This window comes from Mustela putorius, unplaced genomic scaffold (genome assembly GCF_011764305.1).
Source record: "Mustela putorius furo isolate JIRA1106 unplaced genomic scaffold, ASM1176430v1.1 tig00000129_pilon_pilon_pilon, whole genome shotgun sequence".
NCBI lineage: Eukaryota > Metazoa > Chordata > Mammalia > Carnivora > Mustelidae > Mustela > Mustela putorius.
Window position 1 is genome coordinate 7,629,323 of NW_025421290.1, and position 22,906 is coordinate 7,652,228.

Below are 22,906 nucleotides of genomic sequence, written 5' to 3' on the forward strand. Positions count from 1 at the left end.
TACCCTTAAAATAAATAATTTAAAATCAATATTTAAAACACTATTGAGTGCTTACTATGTGCCAGACATTGTGTTAATAGCTATAGGCACATATCATATTTAATACTATGATGTCCCTATCAGATAGGTACAATTATTATGCATTTTACAGAGATTTTGAGAGATTAAATAATTTGTCTGAAGCACAGAAATCTAAAAGTTCTGTCAGACTTCAAGTTCCTGACTCAATCTACCTGATCGCCTTTATCTTGTACCCCATATCTCTAGAACCCATCCTCTTCCAGTCTCATTGGCCTCCTTCTGTTCCTAGAAATGAGCCAAGCTCTTTTTCACCTCAACATCTTCGCACTTGCTCTTTCCTCTGTCTAGAAGGTTTTTCTTCACTTTGTTGCTTGGCTGGCTCCTTTGTCAGATGCCCTTCTAAATAGGTTCTCCTTACCTTACTCTATATCATCACCATGTTTTATCTCCATTACAGTATTACACTCTGAAATTATTTTTTAATCTCCCCACCAGATCATATCCTTAGTACCTCACTCACTGAATAAGTGAATAAAATAGCCTACTCCCGTTCCTGAAGGTCCTTGATAACACTATGTTATACCGATAGGCTGTGTTATCCCGATAGTTCACTGGAACTATTTAGAGAGACTGCGCATTGCCTACTTCACTGCCATGTCAGTTTATCACAAAGTCAGCCATGGTTTCTCGGGACAGCGGTGATTTAACAATATCGAGACCTCTCTGGGGACGACAGGGACAACAGCCCTCTGCTCTACCAAGTATGACCTGCAGGGGACGGTGTAGGTGGAGGCCTCCTTCGGTGCACTACGGCGCCCTAGATGAAAGGAGACACAGAGGGGGAAGAGTGGAGTGCAGAGGCGGAGCCAACCGGAAGGGGCGGGGCCCTCCACGAATCCGCGCCCCTTGGGAGGCTTTCCTCCCTCGCCCCGCCCCTTCCCCCGCCCGGGCGGCCATGGCCATTCCCGTCATCCCCTATGAGCGACGGCTTCTCATCATGGCGGACCCTAGAGATAAGGCGCTTCAGGACTACCGCAAGAAGCTACTGGAGCACAAGGAGATCGACGGCCGTCTCAAGGAGTGTGAGTGCACCTTTTTTCCCACAGAGTCCTATGCCTGGACATGCTTCTGTCTCTAACAAAGCAGAGGCCCTTGGGCGAGCCCGGCAGCCGAGCCCCAGGGATAGGGAGGCCTCGGTCCAGGGACAAGGCGCTTTGTCATCCGGCCCTGAGCTTGGGAAACACCACCTCTTCGGGCGTAGAAATGGCCCAGTCTGGTCCAGGTGACAGAGAACATCCCCAGATCGGAGATGGAAGTGGAAGAGGACTGGAGGAGGAGTGAGGAAGAAGTGGGCCAGGGATGTTTGCCAGACTGGGGTGCAAAGAGGGCGGCATAGTGAGTCCCGGGACCCAGAGAGGAGAGGAGACTTGGGTCAAGGAAGCTCAAGCAAGAGATGAGACTCGAGGTGCTGGCTTGTTATTGCGGTGGAGAGCCAGAGCGGAGCTTGAGAGAGGAGTCCATCGGTGGATCATAATAACCTTCGTCGTCTTTCCTCCTATTTTGAGTTGTACTCCACCAGGCATACAAGTTTCTCTCACCTCCTGAACTAAAAGGGCGCTTACATTTTTTCGTAGTGCACCTTCACTGAACAACCTGAGTGGTTTGATTTAATGGAGAAAGAACCACCTAATTCTGTAGATCACTGCTCTTGTTGACCTTATTTAGGGTGGAAAGCCATAGAGTAATAATACATGCGGGTAGCTGAAGAGGTGAGGAAGGGTCTCTTTTTTATCATTCGGATTTGTAGTCTCAAAGAGTGTCAATATCTGTTATTAATGTGCTTGAACAAGTATTGCCAATCAAGAAAATAAAAATTAGGTGCTTTTCCTGTAACATTTCACTTTTAAGCATGTCCCCTACAAGCGGATTATTTCTTCTTTGTGGTTTCATACAGTGGATATAAAATATATGTAAAGTAAAAGAGACCGAAATAAACTTAAGTAAAGTGATGCTTAGTGACTTAAACTCACTAAGATTATTGTTTAATTAAAAATGTTCAAATTATATTATTTCAGTAAGGGAACAATTAAAAGAACTTACCAAGCAGTATGAAAAATCTGAAAATGATCTGAAGGCCTTACAAAGTGTTGGGCAGGTAGGTAATGGAGTTTGGGGTATAGGGAGTGTTGGCAATTTGGTTTTTAGTTATTGGCAAAAAATAATGCTTTTTTTTTTTTTTTTTTCATTTCCCAGATTGTGGGTGAAGTACTTAAGCAACTAACTGAGGAAAAATGTAAGTGGATGGACTGTTAACTAGTAAAGGAAAAAAAGAGTGGATTCCCCTTCCTCCCACCATGAACTTTTGAAATGCTTATTAGTTTAATGATAATAATGAAGGTAGATGATATTCTTGGATAGACTGAGTTTTCTTTCACTTACTATCTTCTTGGAGGACAGAAATAAACCATCAATGTGGATATATATATATTTATTTTTCACTTTCTATGTTTCAATTTGTTCTTTCATTTTCTTCCTCTAGTCATTGTTAAAGCTACAAATGGACCAAGATATGTTGTGGGTTGTCGTCGACAGGTAACACTCTATCTCTGTACAATGCTTTATAATTGGTAAAAGTGCTTTCATATATGTTATTTCATTCTTGAGGTAAGCAGGTCAAGCATTATACTCATAACTCCTAAAGGTGATTTGTTCAGGTATAACACAAAACTTGAACTCAAACCATGGGCATTGACCTGGTATTCTCTATTTTCTGTACTTTTATCACATTGCTTTAGTAAGCTCTACATATTTAGAAATCTAAGATTTTAGAACTGGAAAATATCTCAGATCATTTTATTTTATTGTCTTTTTTGAAGAGACTTAGACCTTATCAATTACTTATGTTTTATATTTAAACATTCAGAAATGTTACTCAAAGACTTTTCTGTACCTGAGTTGATTTTGTATGAGTTCATTTAGATGAGGATAGGCAAATTGAAATAACTGTAGATTTCATTTTGCTGTCATAAAAAATGTCAACAAATGGCTTTAAGTAATTTTAGGAGGCTCAAAGTCAGTTCATGTACTAGCCTATTCTTCGGGAAGTATCCTTAGAACTTTCTTATAGATTCATTGGAAGAACTTTTTCTGAGTGTTTGTCATATCATGGGTTCATGTTTGAAAACATTGATACAACATGGCCGTGGAGTGGAATTTAACCCAGGGACTAAATCTTATCCTAGTATTTTGCCTAGCATATAAGTGGGAAGACATTTTCTAAATCAAAATATTAAATGTCTAGCCTGACAAAGGAGTTCTGTGTCCTTTACAGGGCCTTCTGGATTCCAAAAGTTGGTATTTCTAAGGTACTTCATAATTGTATGAGAGCAAGAGAGTATTTGAAAAATGGAAAAGATAAGAAAAGCTAGGGTATATATTTTCTATACATGAAAATGTTGAAATAGCTTTACATTGATTTTTGTGTAGCTCTTTTCAAGTACTTCACATATTAGCAATTTTTTAAAGTTTAATCCATTATATTAAAGCTAGTATTTTTGCTTATCTCCACTTCATTTTCATTGGCACTAAATCCTAAATTTACAAAATCCTGTGAAAACTAGTAATTTGTATGATTCTGAAATTGTATTGGCAAGTAGTTTTTTAAACTCTCAAAAATAACTTAATTTTAGAAAAGCAACATCTTGAATATGAGGTGAATCTATTGGTTAGATTCTTACTCTATCCAAGTAAGTTACCCTGCCTAAATTTGCCAGTAAGTTGTTCAGTATGATTCAGTCTAATATATAATGTATTTAGCATAATATATGACACGTAGCAAAAAGCATGACTGATGATTGCTGTGTTTTTTTTTAGTTTTGGTTTTAGTATTTTATATTTTATTTTTTTAGGATTTTATTTATTTATTTGACAAAGAGAGAGATCACAAGTAGGTACAGAGGCAGGCAAAGAGAGGGGGGGAAGCAGGCTGTCTGCTGAGCAGAGAGCCCAATGCGTGGCTCGATCCCAAGACCCTGAGATGATGACCTGAGCTGAAGGCAGAGGCTTAACCCACTGAGCCACTCAGGCACCCCCTTTTTAGCATTTTAATAAAAACCTCTAAGGGGATACAGAATGAGTGCATTTCTCCCTTATTTCCTGTAGTCAAGTAACATGTTCTTCCCCAAAGTTACAGTTTTTAAAGTATATCTAAAGGGCATATTACCAAAGTAACACTGTACACCTTAAACTTAACATGATGTTATGTGCCAAATTGATTTAATAAAAAATAAATAAAAAGACTTTAAAAGAGGGGCGCCTGGGTGGCTCAGTGGTTTGGGCTGCTGCCTTCGGCTCGGGTCATGATCTCAGGGTCCTGGGATCGAGCCCCGCATCGGGCTCTCTGCTCCGCAGGAAGCCTGCTTCCCTCTTTCTCTCTCTCTCTCTCTCTGCCTGCCTCTCTGCCTACTTGTGATCTCTGTCTGTCAAATAAATAAATAAAATCTTAAAAAAAAAAAAAAGACTTTAAAAGAAAAATAAATAAAAGGCATACCTTTAAAATGCTTCCCTTTCCTTCCCCCAAAATGTTCACTTAGAGATTTCTGTATAAATACTTTGGTACTAATTGCCAGTCATTATATTATAGTGCCTAAATCAAAATAATGAGCAAAACTGTATCAAATAGTGAGCCTTTGAAAGTAAAATACTAATACTCATTTCTTTCTTTAAAAATAAGGCCTTTTCCACCACAAACTTAAATTTTTTTACATTTCATACTGAGTTGCATAGTGGGCATTCTTTTGAGGGAAATGACTTTGAATTAATTACCTTTATAAGCCTTTCTGTTGGCATGTGTTTATAATCTGATATTAGTGTTCTCTCTGAAGAATGAAAATGATTATTTGGCTTCTAAATATTATGCTCTTGTTAAAGTATTTCCCCTTTTAAGTGTTATATAAACTTTGTTTTGTAAAATTAGCTTGACAAAAGTAAGCTGAAGCCAGGAACAAGAGTTGCTTTGGATATGACTACACTAACAATCATGAGGTAGGTTTATTAGTCTATTTATTTTACTTTTATTTTCATAGAGGGAAGATTTTAGCCAAAATACATGCTTCTTGGGGGTTTGGGGGATGGGGTAACTGAGTGATGGGTATTAAGGAGGACATGTGTGGCCATGAGCACTGGGTGGTATATGCAGCGAATGATTTGTTGAACACTTCATCAAAAACTAATGATGTACTGTATGCTGGCTAATTAAACATAATAATTAAAAAAAAACACAAAATATATGCTGCTTTTTTAAAGGATTTTATTTATTTGAGAGAGAGAATGGGGGGGATGGTGAGGGCCCAGGGAGAGGGAGAAGCAGACTCCCTGCTGAGCAGGGAGGCCGAAGTAGGGCTTGATCTCAGGACTCAGATGTGACCTGAGCCAAAGGCAGGTGCTTAACTGACTGAGGCACTCAGGTGCCCCCCACCAAATATATGCTTCTTGAAATCAATGAGTATCTTGCCACTTTTTCCCTTTTACTAATTTCTAATTAATGTAAATACATTTTTATGAGATCATCTGAAGATGCTTACATAAGCAAGTCGTTTATACTCTGTCTATAGGCTGAGAGAAAATACATCTTATAAAAGAAAAATACATATCTTGTCATTATAGATATTTGCCAAGAGAGGTGGATCCATTGGTCTACAACATGTCTCATGAGGACCCTGGGAATGTTTCTTATTCTGAAATTGGAGGACTATCAGAACAGATTCGGGAATTAAGAGAGGTTGGTAGTATATGCTTTGTGCTCTGATCTTAATAATAAATAGTACTGGTTTTAAGATACCCAAAGGGAAAAAGAGAATGAAAGATTACTTTGTCCAAATAGTAATTACTAAATATTATACATTTAATGTTCTCATTGAGAGATAAATAGCACTGAATTTCTAGCTATGAAAATTATAGGTATTGTTAATTTGGAGATAACTTGGTGTTGGAAAAACCCTGCTCTTTTTGTGACAAAAAGGAAAAGAAAAAGCTAATAATTGATAAAAATCTAATGCCCATGCCATTTGTGATTTTGGTTATAGGTTACTGGAGTCAGAGCTCTTTTGGGTCATGCGTAATATAGTTTTTCCCATAACCTTTTAATGTTAGCTTCCCGTCCTTAAAGTAAGTCACCTGTACCTTAACATTTTTTTTAAGATTAAAAAAAAATTTTTTTTAAGTAATTTCCACATCCAGTGTGGAACTCAAATTCACAACCCCAAGACTAAGAGTCGCATGCTGCATGGACTAAGCCAGCCAGGTGCCCCTGAACCTTAAATATTTTATTTGATAAATAAAATAATATTTGCTGCCAATTAAGAAAAATACTGGCTTAAACATTTTAAACTCTTAGGTGAAGAATCAAATGAGAATTTCTTTGCTTTCCTTGGTTCATAACACAGATGGCTTTTTAACAATTTTTTTTTTTTAGGGTTTTTTTTTTTAAATTTTTTTGAGCGAGAGAGAGAGCGCACAAGCAGAGGGGAGAGGCAGAGAGAGAGAGGGAGAAGCAGACTCCCCACTGAGGAGGGAACCTTATCCCAGGCTCGATCCCAGGAGCTGGAGATTATAACCTGAGCCAGAGGCAGACAGTTAACCATCTGAGCCACCCAGATGTCCCAACCATTCTCTTTAAAGCAGATTTAAAGCATTTTCTTATTGGTTTCATCCTAATAGAGGATGGAAATATTTAGGAATGGATGAGAACAGTTATTATGGCTTATATCATCTGATTTAAGCACCAAGCCAGTAATTTTCAGACATTAGCATATTAAGTTTTCCAGAACTCTTATTAAAGATATAGATTCCTAGGCCCTCTGCATGATTTTGATGCAGTAGATTTGGGGTCAGGACATAGAAGTTAGCATTTAAACAAGCATTTCAGGTGATTATGGAACCAAATTGTGTTTTGTTTGGTTTTTTTAAGATTTTATTTATTTATTTGACAGACAGAGACCACAAGTAGGCAGAGAGGCAGGTGGAGAGAGAGGGGGAAGCAGGCTGTCTGCTAAGCAGAGAGCCTGATGCGGGGCTCAATCCCAGGACCCCGAGATCATGACCCAAGCCGAAGGCAGAGGCCCAACCCACTGAGCCACTCAGGCACCCCCAAATAGTTTTTGACAGTAGTTAAGGAAGCACTAGCATCATTACAAGTAAAAGTCTATTCTTTTTTTTTTTAAAGATTTTATTTATTTATTTGACAGACAGAGGTCACAAGTAGGAAGAGAGTCAGGCAGAAAGAGAGGAGGAAAGAGGAGGAAGCAGGCTCCTGGCTGAGCAGGGAGCCCAATGCGGGACTCGATCCTAGCACCTGGGATCATGACCTGAGTCGAAGGCAGAGGCTTAACCCACTGAGCCACCCAGGCGCCCCGTAAAAGTCTATTCTTTCTTTGTAGTTAATGAAAGGGCAGCAGAAGAAGAACGAGTGCTTCATGAAGCTGTGAGATCTTGTCTACAGTGATTTGCTGTATCAGCCATAGCAGAAAGTCTCTGTCTCTCTTACTTTACACACACACACACCCAAACCCACAAAACATGCACATGTAATACTCTTTCTATCTGCAGACACTAAGAATATTGATTTCTTATACTTTTTGTTTATTTTAATCACACCTTATACTTTTTGTTTATTTTATTTTAATGACAGAACTGTTCAATAGAAGCTCATTTCTCAAAGTTACTGATACTAAAAAGAGTTAAATTTGGGTAGTCAAACCTTCAATTTTTCTATTCTCCAGCTTTCTTTGCTTGAATCAATCTTAGTAGGAGATTGAGAGCAGAATATATGGTTCTTTTTTTTTTTTTTTTAAGTTTATTTTTCTTTCATAATCTACTGTGGGCTTGAACTCACAACTCCAAGATTGAGAGTCACCTGCTGTACCAACTGAGCCAGCCAGGTGCCCTGAAATATGATTCTTTTAAGGCTGCTCCAACAAAATGACAATATGAAAATTTTATATGCCTTTTCTCCTAATGGCAGTTCTAACTTACTCACTTCCCCCATTTTATAATTATTTTGTGTTGTCCCAAATGCAAAATAATATAGACCATTTTTGTTTTTTCTTTTTTGCTTTTTTGTTTGTAGTGTGGTTTTTCATTGAGGCATAATTTACATTCAGTAAAATGCACAGATAATAAATGTACAATTCACATATGTCTTGACAAATTATATGCTTATGTAACCATCACTTCATTCAAGTGTATAGTTAGTTAAAATAGCTACAGACTTTTAAATTAGTTTTTACCTAATTAAAAAAATCTTAAATCTACCTGAAGAATAACCTCTAATATAAATGGCTTTATATTATATGTATTATATATATAGCATGGAATTCTAGATCTATTATGAATTATAACATGTATATCTAACTATGCTGATACTACACTTAACGTATTTTAAAGTTTATCAAAATCTTTACCGACATTTTAAACAGTCAACTTCTTTTCTAGGTGATAGAATTGCCTCTTACAAACCCAGAATTATTCCAGCGTGTAGGAATAATACCTCCAAAAGGCTGTTTGTTATATGGACCACCAGGTTAGTGTTGAATTATGTCTGACATACTAATAAATGAATGAAGGAATGTTTTGAAAAAGTAAGGTGAAAATTTAATGTGGGCTATTCCAGCCTCCACTCTCTTCAGAGTAAGAAAGGAATACATGATGTCTGTCTGCTATTCTCTCAGGTATGCTTAGTCCTCTTTGCTTCATAGGATGTGCATCTTAACATGCTGTATGATTCTGGTGCATTGGTCCTGTGTGGTTCACAGACCTCTGGCTCTGGCCGTTCCTGAGACACTTTCAGGGAGTCTGCAAGGTCAGACCTTACTTTGATAATACTTAGGATGTTAGTTACCATTTTCACTCTGTTGACTTCTGATGGTGCAAAAGCAGTATGGGTAAAACTGCTCATGCTATAGCACGAGTCTGTTACGTCAGTGGCATGAAATGGTACAAGTAGTCATCGTGTTATTGACTGTTCATACTTGCAGTATTTTAAAAAAAAAATTTGAGTTTCACTTTTAGATGTTCTTGTTGAAGCTGTAAAAATTATTTTTATTAAGTCCTGATTTTTGAATAACGTTTTATATTCTATGTGATGAGATGGAAAATACATGTAAAATACTTCTCTTTCATCCTGAATAGGATAGTTATCTCTAAGAGAAGCACTTGTACCTTGAGTTGTCAGCTGAAATTAGCTGCTTTTCATAGGATATTATTTTTACTTGAAAACATAATTTATAGACATTCTGTCATTGTCAGACGGGTTTTTGATTATTCAGATTGATTAGTCTTACCCGGCAAACATTTTTTCAAAAATGAATGTAGTTAGCCTATTATGTTAAAAACAACTGACACCATTTGTAGTCAGTGATACAATTTGAGCTTTCAAGTGAAAATTAGGTTTTCAAAACTTATATCTGACAGCTTTTAAAAATTGTTTTGGAGAGAAAGTGCGCATGTGTAGTGAGTGGGAGGAAGGGCAGAAGAGAGGGAGAAAGAGAATCTTAAGCAGGCTTCACACTCAGCAGGGAACCTGACACTGGGCTCCAGCTCACAACCCTTAGATCATGACCTGAGCTGAAATCAAGAGTTGGACCTTAACCAACTGAGCAAGGCACCCCCATCTGAGAACTTTCTGATGTTAATACTTTAAAGATGAGATTGGTAATATTAATAAATGTGGCTTTTAAATATTATATAATGAAAAATGCCAACATTTGGAAGATGAACCAGTAGTTTTCCAAATAACCAATAGTTGATGTTATAATATCATGCATAGGTAAAAGATGCATTCATGACACAGTAGAGACCAGTGGATTATAATGTAACAGACTTCTGTAGTGTCTGTAAATTGGGTTTGATATATTTTTGAAGGTACGTATTCAGCATGTTTAGAATTACAAGGGATATTTTGAATAAAATTTAAAATTTTAATACTGAAAGTTGAAATGCTTTAGAATTTTAAATGGGAAAAAAAAGAATTTTAAGTGGAAAGTCTCTCTAGGATTTAGCTTTCATTTATAAAATTTACTGGCTGGAGGATAACATAAAAGGCTTTTGAAAATTTGTTTTGCTTTCCATCTAATTAGGACTTCTTTTGTCATTTTAGGCACAGGAAAAACACTCTTGGCACGAGCTGTTGCTAGCCAGCTGGATTGCAATTTCTTAAAGGTAAAGGGAAGATTCTTTTTGTAGCTGTTGAAATTAAATTTTATTTGAACTGTCTTATATTTACCTTAATGTTTTTCCTTTAATCAGGTTGTATCTAGTTCTATTGTAGACAAGTACATTGGTGAAAGTGCTCGTTTGATCAGAGAAATGTTTAATTATGCCAGGGATCATCAACCATGCATTATTTTTATGGATGAAATAGATGCCATTGGTAAGAATAACACCTTTTAAAGTTTATTTTGAACTTTTTTTGAAAGTGTTAAGAAATTTCTTAAAAATCTAAAGGAACCCCCCCTTCATCTCTAACTGCAAATTGTGTGAAATAGAAAAATGAATTGAAGGTTACTTTAAAAAAAATTCTTAAGAAAGTTTAACCAGTTTTAATTTGACTGACAAAATAAGAAATGGCATATCAAAATCAACTCTAACTTCATCAGTATTTCTTACTATTTAATTTTTATTTTAATGTTTTTAACTCCAGATACTGTTATTCTGTAATCTTAAATGATGGTTGTAGAGGAAAAGAGTAACGCATTTGAGTTTCCATATCATTATTTTAGGTGGTCGTCGGTTTTCTGAGGGTACTTCAGCTGATAGAGAGATTCAGAGAACTTTGATGGAGGTAATATTTGGTAAAGAGGGTTTAAAAAGAAGCCACTGTGTATTAAATGAAAACACTGAATATTTGAAGGTCAAAATGTGGACACTGGTTTACATGAAGAACACACTTAAGGGTGCTGTGTGGCTCAGTTGGGTGAGCGTCCAGCTCTTGATTTCAGCTCAAGTCATGATTTCAGGATTATGGGATCAAGGCATAAGTTGGGCTCTGTGCTCAGCGGGGAGTCTGCTTGAGATTCTTTCCCTCTGCCCTTCCCCATGCTCACATGCTTTCTCTCAAATAAATGAATAAGTCTTTAAAAAAAAACACACTTAAGTATAAAATTTGAAAATATTGTCAGGAATAAACACATTTCTGTACCACAATCTCTAGTAAGAAAATGTCTGTTGGAAAGTAATAGGACTAGTTATAAAATTCTATATGATATATAGGTATACTACTCCATGTATTTTGAGCACACCAGCCATTCAGATATTTAAATTGTATATTCTTCTGATCACATTCTGTGAACATGGTTTTGCACTTGTTTCATTAAAACATTTTATAAGTGGGGCGCCTGGGTGGCTCAGTGGTTAAGCCTCTGCCTTCAGCTCAGGTCATGATCCCAGGGTCCTGGGATCGAGTTCTGCATCGGGCTCTCTGCTCAGCAGGGAAGCCTGCTCCCCCCTCTCTCCCTACCTGCCTCTCTGCCTACTTGTGATCTCTGTCTGTCAAATAAATAAATAAATAAAATCTTAAAAAAAAAACATTTTATAAGTTACCAACATACTAAAACTAGTGACAGTAAGTGATTTATAATTATGAATGAAGCTGCTCTAAAAATCGCTAACACTTTTCCTGCGAATAAGAAGAAACTAAATTAGTTCTGATAATTGAAGAAGATGGATGTTGAATATTAGAATGTACATAAAGCGTTTCCCCACTCCAAATTCTATGAAAGTGATGGCAAGATCCCAAACATACTTTTCATCTTCTACAAAGCTAGGTAGCGTAAGTAATAGTGTCAAATTCCATCTCAGTAGGGGTAGTTGAAAAGGACTTTTCATAAAATATAATGATCTACTGAGAGTATATACAGCATTTTCAAATTCTATACTCCTGGAAACCTTAAATTGAGGTATTTTGAAACAACGGATGCTAGTTTTGTTGTTGTTGTTTTTAAAGATTTTATTGTTTGTCAGAGAAAGAGAGGGAAAGAGTACAAGCAGGGGGAGCAGCAGGCAGAGAAGCAGGCTCCCCACTGAGCAAGGAGTCCAGTGCGGGACTTGATCCTAGGACCCTGGGATCATGACCTTAGTCAAAGGCCCATGCTTAACCGGCTGAGTCACCCAGGCAGCCCACACTGATGATAGTTTTATACATATAACTGATACGTTGTTAGCTCTCAGATATATTGGAAAAGAGATAGACATATTGCTAAGCTAGGTATGTTTTAAAGAGTTTGTTGAATGCAATTAGGTTTTTAAATATTCAAGAAAACTTTAGTAATTGAAGGAAATATGCTTAGTGTTTCAGTATTTCTTTGTGTAGTGGAATTTGAAAAGATATGTAATAGATTTATTATCAGATTTGTGGAAATGTCATTGTATCTGGTTTTCTGAACGTAAATTTTATGTTTGGCATACCATAGTACTGTATATATTAGATTTTATTAGTAATGTTTTTAAAAGTAGCTATGAAAAAAAATTTGAACATTGGAAATCAGATCCAAATAGTTTAATTTTATAACACTTGACTAGATGGAAACCTTCCAATTTATTAAAACTTTTTGATATCTATAACAAGGTACATAGTTCAGTAATGTATCTTGGACTTCCAAGGTTGAAAAACCTCTACCTTTATATTAGAGAAGGAAGAGATAGTCCATCAAATGGTCATTCTGGAGATGGCATGCTCTCTGTAGACAGTATATTTTTATAGTATTAGAAATATAGAAGTTGTATACTCTCTATTTTTTAATGGGATGTTTTGTAAAAATCTGTCAATGATTTTTATTTATAAATATATTAGTTACTGAATCAAATGGATGGATTTGATACTCTACATAGAGTTAAAATGATCATGGCTACAAACAGACCAGATACACTGGATCCTGCTTTGCTTCGTCCTGGAAGATTAGACAGAAAAATACGTGAGTTGAAGTTCTTCACCTGCTGTGTATTTTCTTAGTCTGTGTCCACTTCTCTTTCCCTGTCTCTTCCTTACCCCCTACTTTGTTTAAAATCAAAAAACCTGGGCGCCTGGGTGGCTCAGTGGGTTAAAGCCTCTGCCTTTGGCTCAGGTCATGATCCCAGGGTCCTGGGATGGAGTCCCGCATCGGGCTCTCTGCTCAGCAAGGAGCCTGCCTCCTCCTCTCTCTCTGCCTGCCTCTCTACTTGTGATCTCTGTCTGTCAAATAAATAAATAAAATCTTTAAAAACAAAACAAAACCAAAACCTGGCTGCAAAAGAATTTCTTAAAATTTTTTATTTTCAGATATTGACTTACCAAATGAACAAGCAAGATTAGACATATTGAAAATCCATGCAGGTCCCATTACAAAGCATGGTGAAATAGGTAAGGAAATAACCATTTTATGTATATTTACATTTCATAAATGAAGCAGAATGCTAATAGATATCACTGATAGTCTACCAAATCTGGTTTCAAATTCAGCAAACATGGAGATCTTAAATTAGCTTATATTTATTGAGTATCTTTTGTACGTAAGGAATTGTTTCAAGTGCTGGGGATATAGCAATGAACAAAACAGACAATTGCCTGCCTTACAGAACTTACATTCTTGTCAGAAAAGACAGACAAGGCCAGTAAAATGTTTAGTATATTAGATGGTGATATGTGCTATGGAAAAAAATAAAGCAAGAAAAGAGAAATAGATAATGCCAGGAGCCAGAATGAATGGATACATTTTTAAATGGAGGTGAGGTACGGGGAGCAGAAGGAAGACTTACCAAGAAGATAATTTTTAAGCAGTGACCTGAAAAGGTGAAGAAACTAGGTGTAGATAATTTGGGGGACAATGATACAGAGGGAATAGCAAGAGAAAGACTTTGAAGTAGGTGTATGGCTGGAACATTCCAGGAGTAGCAAAGATGCCAAGGTGTGTATGGCAGAGTAAATGGGACAGTGGTAGCAAGAGAAATCATTGAAGTGATGGGAATCAGATTGTATATAGCCATATTGAGGTCAGTATGTAGGAACTTCTGCTTTTATTTTTTTATTTTTGTCATTGAAGGATTGTGAGCAGAGCAATGATAAAGTCTTGCCTTTTGTTATTTTTAACTTTGTAGTGTCGAAAATTTTAAATGCATACAGATTGAGATAAGAGTATAACAAACTTCTAACCCTAGGTTACTCATCCCCTACCCAGCTTTAATAATTATTAACTCTTGGCCAATCTTGTTTCAAATGTAATCTCTTTCACCTCTTATCTTCCTTCTGGATTTCTAAAAAGCAAATCCCAGGCATTGTATTTTTTCATCTATAAATATTTTGAAACTGATGTTAAATAAGATCATTCTGGTTGCATCTAGGGGGCGAGGATAGAAACGAGGATTAGTTAGGATATTTTAATAATCCAGACATAAGATGGTGGTGTGGTGCAAGGCAGTACTAGAGTCTTAAAATAATGAGATTCTGGACATATTTTGAAAATAGAGGTGACAGGGCTTGCTAATGAATCAGATGTGGGGTTTGAGCTAAAGCGAAGAACCACGGAAGACTTAGATTTTTGAGTCATGGTTGTCATCGATTACAGTGGGGGAAGACTGGAAAGATTTGGTTTTAAACAGAGAATAAGGAGTTTGATTTTGAATATATTAAAGCTAAGATGTCAATTCAATACCAAGTAAAGATGTTGATTAGTTAATCTATATGCATCAATAATTTATTTGGGGGGGTCTATGCTGGTGATGTAATTATGGATAATAATAGCATAAAAATTTTTTTAAAGTCTTAAGATTAGGGTTGCCTGGATGGCTCAGCTGGTTACCCAGCTGCCTTCAGCTCAGGTCTTGATTCCATGGTCCTGGGATGGAGTCCCGCATCAGGCTCCCTGCTCATTGGGGAGCCTGCTTCTCCTTTCTCCGCTCTCTGTTCTTCCTGCTTGTGTGCATGCTCTCTCTGTCAAATAAATAAAATCGTTAAAAAAAAATAAAATCTTGAGATTAGATGAGATTTCCGAGAAAGTAAATATGGATAGAGAAGAGGTTCAGCAAGTGAGCTGGGATAATTCCAATATTAAGAAGTTGAGATGAACAATCAGAGACTGAGAAGGTATAGTCACACAGTGGGGAATTAAACCAGGAGCTGGTGATGTCCTAGAAGGTAAATGAAGGAATTATTACAAAGAGGGGGTAATTCCCTGTTAGATGCTGACAGTGGGTCAGATAAAAAGACTTATGAGAATGGACCTTTGAATTTGCTGTGTGGAAATTATTGGTAGCCTTATCAAAGCATTTTCTTCATAGCAGTAAGAGTAAGAGCCTACCTCAGATGGGTTTCAAGGAGATTGTAGGGAGAGGCTTTGAGTTCAAACATTTTTTCAAGGAGTTTGCAGCAAAGGGAGAAGAGAAAAAAACTAGCTATAGTGGAAATGGAGATAAAGATTTGGAGGAGCTTTCTTTAAGGTGGAAGAATTTATAACTTTTTTTAATGCTAATGTGAGTGATCTAGAAGAGAGAGAGAAATTGGTGATGCACTTTCCTTGAAGAAAGGTTGGCCTTGTATATGAGCATGGACTTTGCATTTATGAGAATAGGAGGAAAGGCAGAATAAATAGTTGCTAATGATGACAGTATCTCATATATGGCAAAAACTTGTAGAATTTTTCTTCTGAATACGTTTATTTTCTCAGTGAAGTAGGAAGCAAGTTCAGAGTGAAGATGGGGAATTATTGTTAGACATTTGAGGACAGGGGAGAAATGATAAAATCGTTATCTCCAGAAGTGAGAGAGTCAGTCTAGGATAGAGGTCAGCAAACGATTGCTGTAGGCCAAATTCTATCTGCTTTCTGTTTTTGTAAGTAATGTTTTATTTTAACAGCCATTGCAAGGTGTTTATATATTGTCTGTGACTGGTTTCCCACTACAAGAGCAGAAAGTAATAGTTTTGACAGAGACCAAATGGCCTGCCTAAAATATTTACTGTTCAGCCCATTAGAGAAAATTTGCTAACTCCTTGACTATGGGTCATTATACTGTTCTAGTATAATTGCCAGGCAGCTTTACAAACCCTTAGAGGCTAATGGTCCAAAAATGATTAAAATTGTTGGTTATTGCCTCTCACTAATTTCCTCATTGCTTATATGAAAATAGTTTTGAGCTGGAAAGACTAGGCTAAGCTAGGGATGCCAATTTGTAGATTTTTTCCAATACTGAGTTCTTGCTAGATACCAAATACTTTGCTAACCTTGGGAATCCCTGCTGTCAGGATGCTTACATGAACTTGAATGAAAATTAATGAATGAGTATCTGTCTAATTTCAAATACAGATTGACATACTGCAGATGGCTTGACAAAGGTGTCTCATCAGAATTACACTGTAGTAGCCCATGCTGTCTCTTATTTCTCTCCTTATTCTATATCAAGTCCATAACTGCTATTCCAAACCAATAGCTCTTTATTTCAGTTCTGTCATGTGGATAAAAAAGTCATATAACCATTACTGTTAACATAGATCTGGTACCTCACCACTTGGAGCTTGCATAGGAACCAGAAAAGCTAGCCATTTAAAATAGTTGTTTGCATAAACAATGAATCTTGAAACACTAACAAAAAAAAAAAATTAAATTAAGAAAAATAATTGTTGGGGTGCCTGGGTGGCACAGTAGGTAAAAGCCTCTGCCTTCAGCTCAGGTTATGATCCTGGGGTCCTGGGATCGAGCCCCACATCCGGCTCTCTGCTCAGCAGGGAGACTACTTCTCTTCCTCTCTCTCTGCCTGCCTCTCTGCCTACTTGTGATCTCTGTCTGTCAAATAAATAAAATCTTAAAAAAAAAGAAAAAAAATAATTGTTTAAAATATATGATTAAAATATGAAAAATATTTCTGATCAGTTTTGGTGTATTTTAGATTAATGCATTAAATTTCATTTTGGTTAATAGCTGGTTCTGAATATTCTAGGTTTATTCAAATCAAAGATTTGGTTACAGTTTTTATGAGTCATGGCTTCACAGATAACTCAAGTTCACATATCCATAACTGTTTCAATACATAGAAACAGGTTAAGATGCTTTCAGGTATTGATGGTATTTCTTGGTTTTAAAGTTTCAGAAGTTAAGTATTTCTGTTTAGTACTGGCTTAACAAAAGCATGGTTTTGGTTGTTAATATTATGGAGAACTTGCTCAATATTATGGAGGAATGTTAACAGATAGATACCCAGCTGATCAAATTCAGAGCAAGCTCTGCAGTTAAGTTTTCCATATGGGCATAAATCAAGAAAAGATCTATTTATTTATATATTTATTTGATTTATTTCTAATTTTTAGTATTTTTTCCTAAACAGATTATGAAGCAATTGTGAAGCTTTCAGATGGCTTTAATGGCGCAGACCTGAGAAATGTTTGTACTGAAGCAGGTATGAGTTCAAAGTGCAGTGATTTTGATTTGTTTAGTTTGCTAAAAATGTGTTTGGGTTTATTCAGTAGCAGAGCCTGGGCTTTGCAAGGGTATGGGTGTTTGGATTTCTGAGAATTGATTCCAAGAAGCAGGAGAGAACAGGCAAGTGAGTTGGAAAGAAGCAAAGCTATAATAAGGGTGCACTACTGAGGTAGATGCTGTAGACGGGGGGATTTGATTTGGTGAGACCTCAGAGAAACTGAATGTCTTCCAGGATTACTTGGCTGAAGTATGGAGACTGGAGCATTTATTTACCAGCTCTCATCCCCCATGAGAATTTGCCCTTGGGGATGTTAACTCCTTTATACTTACGGATGCCTTAGAGCAGAATGTGGAAAGACCTGCAGGTGATAGCATGCTGGCCCCCTGAAGTAAGTCTGGGACTGTACAGAACACTCTGCCACACCTCTGGCTGAAATCAGACTGGGCCAGCACCAGAAGTAATCTGCAAAATGGATAACATGTTTTCTCATACTAGTCCGTTAATAATCTTTGCAAGATTGATTTATGAATTTTCTGATCATGTAACTTGTATAAAATATAATTTTTTTTTTTAAGATTTTATTTACTTATTTGAAAAAGAGAGAGAGAGAACAGGCAGGGGAAGGGCAGAGGGAGAGGCGGGCTGAGAAAGGAGACTGACCTGGGGTTTGATCCCAAGACCCTGCGATCATGACCTGAGCCGAAGACAGACATTTAACCTACTGAGCCATCCAGGCACCTCAGATGTTACTGTTTTTTAATATATTTTCTCTGTGGATTGTGTGATTCTATTTTTATTTTATTTCTGGTACCAGGTGGCTTTAAAACCATAGATTCCTTTAGTCTTTGACTTCCATACAGAATCTTAGAATTAAAAAAATTAGGGGTGCCTGTGTGGCTCATTTGGTTAAGTGACTGACTCTTGAGCTTAGCTCAGGTCCTGATCTCAAGGTTGTGAATTTATTATTGTAATAATTAAAAAATAATTTTTGCAGTAGTTTTTATAGTTACTGACTGTCATACGTTGTGGGTGAATAGTTTTTAAGTATACAGATGAGATTTCCTCTTGTTTTTATATACCTATGGCCTTATTTTAACATTTCTTATAAATTAGTGTTTATTTTATTTTTTTCAGTGTTCCAAGATTCATTGTTTATGCACCACATGCAGTGCTCCATGTAATATGCGCCCTCCTTAATACCTACCACCAGGTTCACCCATCCTCCCACCCCCTTCCCCTCTAATAGATTAGTGTTTAAAGGTGTTGCTCAGACAGGCTTCTCTGTAAGAGTATCTTCCTGGGTATACTGTGACTGAGTATCTGGATCAAAAATCTGCAGGTCTAGGAACTCCCTCCATACACATCAGAGTAAATCAGAATCACAAAGACTAGTCTAGGGGCACCTGGGTGGCTCGGCGGGTTCAAGCCTCTGCCTTCAGCTCAGATCATGATCCTACAGTCCTGGGATCGAGCCCCACATAGGGCTCTCTGCTCAGCAAGGAGCCTGCTTCCTCCTCTCTCTCTGCCTGCCTCTCCTGCCTTACTTGTGATCTCTGTCAAATAAATAAATAAAATCTTTGAACAAAGACTAGTATACAGAAAATGTTGTGTGGTAAACTTGCATGTGGCTTTAACTACTTGGAATAACTTAGGACATTCTCTTTCCAAAATCTATACTGGACCAAATTATTATTAGAGTACTGTTTTGGTAAATTGCAATCCAAACCGAAGCAATGTCATAATCCTAAAGGTTGATATCATCAGATTATGATACTTGCTTTTTTCACTTTTTCAGTTTTATTTATTTATTTTTATTATTTTTTAAAGATTTCATTCATTTGAGAGAGAGAGCGAGAGGGAGAGAGACAGAGCACAAGGAAGGGGAAAGGCAGATGGAGAAAGAGAAGCCCACTCCCTACTGAGCTGGGAGTCCAACATGGGGCTTGATTCCCAGGATCTGAAGATGTGACCTGAGCCGAAGGCAGATGCTTAACCATCTGAACCAGACGCCCCTTTTTTCAGTTTTATTGAGAAGTAATTAACATATATGACCTCATAAGTCTTGTGTACAGCATGATGCTTTGATTTACATATAATGTGTAATGATTACCACAAGAGCTCAGCTAACATTTATCTTCTCATAGAGATAGAATTAGAAAAAAGGAAAAATAGTTCCTCTTTATAATAAGAACTCTTAAGATTTACGGTTTTTCCTATATATCATATAGCAATATTAGCAGTAGTCATGTACATTATATCCCTGGTACTTATTTATAACTAGAAGTTTATATCTCACATATTTTTTAAAAAGTTATTTTTATGGGGTGCCTGGCTGGCTCAGTAGGTAGAGCATGGCAACTTTTTGTCTCTAAATTGTGAGTTCAAGTCCCATGTTGCGTGTTGAGCTTACACTTAACCCCCCCAAATATATATATAATTATATATAATAATATATATAATAAACACATTATATATAAATAAAAGAATGTGGTATTTCTAGTAAAGAGCTGTAACTTCTGTGTGGATTATAATTTTAGCTTTCTAAATTGCCTGGGACATTCATATTTGTAGACACTGAAATTCTTTGTTTTTCTTTTTATTAGACTTTATTAGACTTCAAGCCTTTTTTGCTGACATATCTTTCTATAATTGAAAATAAACTTGATTCAGTTATAGTTGTCTTTTCCATTCAAATCCTAACATTATTGTCCTTTTTGGATTAGAATGTATCTCAGATTCAATCATTCATTAAACAATGATTTAGAAATAGTCTATGCACAGAGTTTGGAAAAATAACTTTCCTACTTTAGTTGTGGCCTTCAAAATAGGTTTTGTAACTTTACTATTAAAAGACTAGAAATTTCTATTTACCTGATTTCTGAGTACAACATAGAGTGACTATTTCAAAGATGAATACAACATAGAGTGACTATTTCAAAATTTCTGTTTCTTAAGAGAAATTTTTTTTTTTAAGATTTTATTTATTTATTTGACAGACAGAGATCACAAGTAGGCAGAGAGGCAGGCAGAGAGAGAGGATGGGAAGCAGGCTCCCTGCTGAGCAGAGAGCCCGATGTGGAGCTCGATCCCAGGACCTGGGATCATGACCTGATCCGAAGGCAGAGGCTTAACCCCACCACATTCTTAATAGAAATTTTAAGAGGAAAGATAGAAAGTAACCTTTGAAATTTTCTATTCCACTGATGGTAAGTGAAAGTCAATATAAGCAGATCTTCAACGAAAATATTAGTAGGATTCATTTAATTAGCAGATAATGAAAACTTACTAGCTTTAGCTTATCATGAAATTAGGATTGTCACAAAATCTTGAGCCCATATCCATGATATACCTAATGTTTTAGAATACACACACACACACACACACACAACTTCAGTCCTTTGTCAAGTAGTATTTGCCAAGTAAATTGTCAATAGCTTCCAAGTTTGTGATACTTGAATATCAAAGTCATAGAAAAATACCAGTTTGTACATTAGTCATATAAGAATATCAGTTTGTAGATAAATAAGGTAAATTTTAATATGTGAATAGTGGCATTGGTTTTTGATACAAAGCCCAGTGTTGACTTTCTTTAATTCCTATAATTCCTATTCTCTAAGCTTTTGACTTTTATTTTTATTTATTTATTTTTTTAAAAGATTTTATTTATTTATTTGACAGAGAGAAATTACAAGTACACTGAGAGGCAGGCAGAGAGAGAGAGAGAAGGAAGCAGGCTCCCCGCTGAGCAGAGAGCCCGATGCGGGACTCGAGCCCAGGACCCTGAGATCATGACCTGAGCCAAAGGCAGCGGCTTAACCCACTGAGCCACCCAGGCGCCCCAGCTTTTGACTTTTAATAAGGAAAGACCATCAAAATTACTGGAGGTGTTTTGTGTTTTTCCAAACCATACTTGTGTTCCCTCCTTCTAGGTAGTTGTTGTCTGTTAAGAAGCTATGGCTTAAAAATGTGTTTTGTTGATAGTTTTACTTTTGCTTTTTCAGAATGTCATTGGATACAGGGACTGTGTGGGCTAGATTTTTAATATCCAGATAGTTGTCTCGTTGATGTCTAGCTTTTGGTTTGGAAAATAATGCTTGCTGTAGTTAAGGAAATTAATTGAACAATGATGGTTGTTTTTAACAAATTAGAGCTACTGGCTCAGAAGTTGTAAATTTAGGCTTCTTCACATTTACTTTGTGGAATTACTTAGTTTTCATAAAAACACTTCTTTTTTTGGATATATAATTGAACAAATAGCATTATGTTAATTTCAGGTGTACAGCATTATTTGATACTTGTTTTTATTGTGAAATGACCACTATAATAAATCTAGTTAACATCCATCACCACATGTAGTTAAGAAGATAATTTTTTCTGGTACCGAGAACTTTTAAGATCAACTTCCAGCAATTTTCAAATATATAGTACAGGTTTTTTTTTTTATGATTTTATTTACTTATTTGTCAGAGAGAGAGGGCACAAGCAGGGGGAGCAGCAAGCAGATGGAGAAGCAGGCTTCTTGCTCAAATCCCAGGATCAAATGTAGACTGGATCCCCAGGACCTTAGGATCATGACCTGAGCTGAAGGCAGATGCTTAACTAATGAGCCACCCAGGCATCCCTACAATACAATATTATTAAATCTAGTCATCATGCTGTATATTGCATCTCTAGGACTTATTTTATAATTGGAAGTTTGTGCCTTTTGATTGCCTTCACCCATTTTGCCCACCCTCCTTAGTTTTCTTTTGAAATCATTCACATATTTTATATAGCAGTCATGTTGTTTTATTCTCCACAGGTATGTTTGCAATTCGTGCTGATCATGATTTTGTAGTACAGGAAGACTTCATGAAAGCAGTCCGAAAAGTGGCTGATTCTAAGAAGCTAGAGTCTAAATTGGACTACAAACCTGTGTAATTTACTGGAAGGTTTTTGATGACTGCATGACATACTGGCTTAATGTAAAAATAAAGTTAAGGAAAATAATGTATGTATTGGCAATGATCTAATTAAAAACACATGAATAAAAGTAAGTATGAATAACATTGTAAAAATTAGTAATTCAGTAATTCTACTTTAAGATTGGTACATAAGAAATTTGTATGTTTGTTAATGTTGCATTTATTGCAGCAAAAGTTACAAGACTATGTTAAAGCTTTTCGTATTTGCTGTGTGAGCATTTTGTAAAACATTGAAAGTAGTTTGAAATAGTACGAGAGCATTTCTTATGACTTATTTTATATCATTTGTTTTCCTCATCCTGAAAAGTTGAATAAAATCTGTTTGATTCAGTTCTCCTACACAAATTTTTGTCTTTTTTAAAAGTACATTTATTATAGTTCTTTAGGTTCTTTAGTAAGTAAACTACGTAATAACTAAAGTGAATTTTATTTAGATGATAGGTTTTGAATTTTAAAACTACACCCACATTCAGTGTTCCTAAGAA

At 36.4% G+C, this 22,906-nt stretch overlaps 1 protein-coding gene across 2 annotated transcripts; it reads left to right on the forward strand.

The window, feature by feature from the left end:
- The first annotated feature begins 948 nt into the window (after positions 1-948).
- Positions 949-22,762, forward strand: PSMC6 (proteasome 26S subunit, ATPase 6). 2 transcript variants are annotated; one of them, XM_004738793.3, is made up of 14 exons: positions 949-1,103; positions 2,097-2,176; positions 2,275-2,314; positions 2,561-2,613; positions 4,997-5,064; positions 5,686-5,800; positions 8,512-8,599; positions 10,175-10,236; positions 10,324-10,447; positions 10,797-10,858; positions 12,866-12,986; positions 13,331-13,411; positions 17,362-17,433; positions 22,259-22,762. In XM_004738793.3, the coding sequence occupies exons 1-14, from the start codon at positions 977-979 to the stop codon at positions 22,375-22,377; spliced, it is 1,212 nt and encodes a 403-aa protein (XP_004738850.1). In that variant the 5' UTR covers positions 949-976; the 3' UTR covers positions 22,378-22,762. The 2 variants fall into 2 exon arrangements, with proteins under 2 accessions (XP_004738850.1, XP_004738851.1); XM_004738794.3 differs by lacking the exon at positions 2,097-2,176 and having other exon boundaries at positions 968-1,103.
- Positions 22,763-22,906: the final 144 nt, after the last annotated feature.

Excerpts from the sequence above, each read along its gene's own strand:
- PSMC6 (XM_004738793.3), top strand. The coding sequence starts at position 977 with ATGGCCATTCCCGTCATCCCCTATGAGCGACGGCTTCTCATCATGGCG. Across the intron at positions 12,987-13,330 it reads AAGATTAGACAGAAAAATAC|ATATTGACTTACCAAATGAA; the intron begins GTGAGTTGAAGT and ends TTTTATTTTCAG. Across the intron at positions 17,434-22,258 it reads AAATGTTTGTACTGAAGCAG|GTATGTTTGCAATTCGTGCT; the intron begins GTATGAGTTCAA and ends TATTCTCCACAG.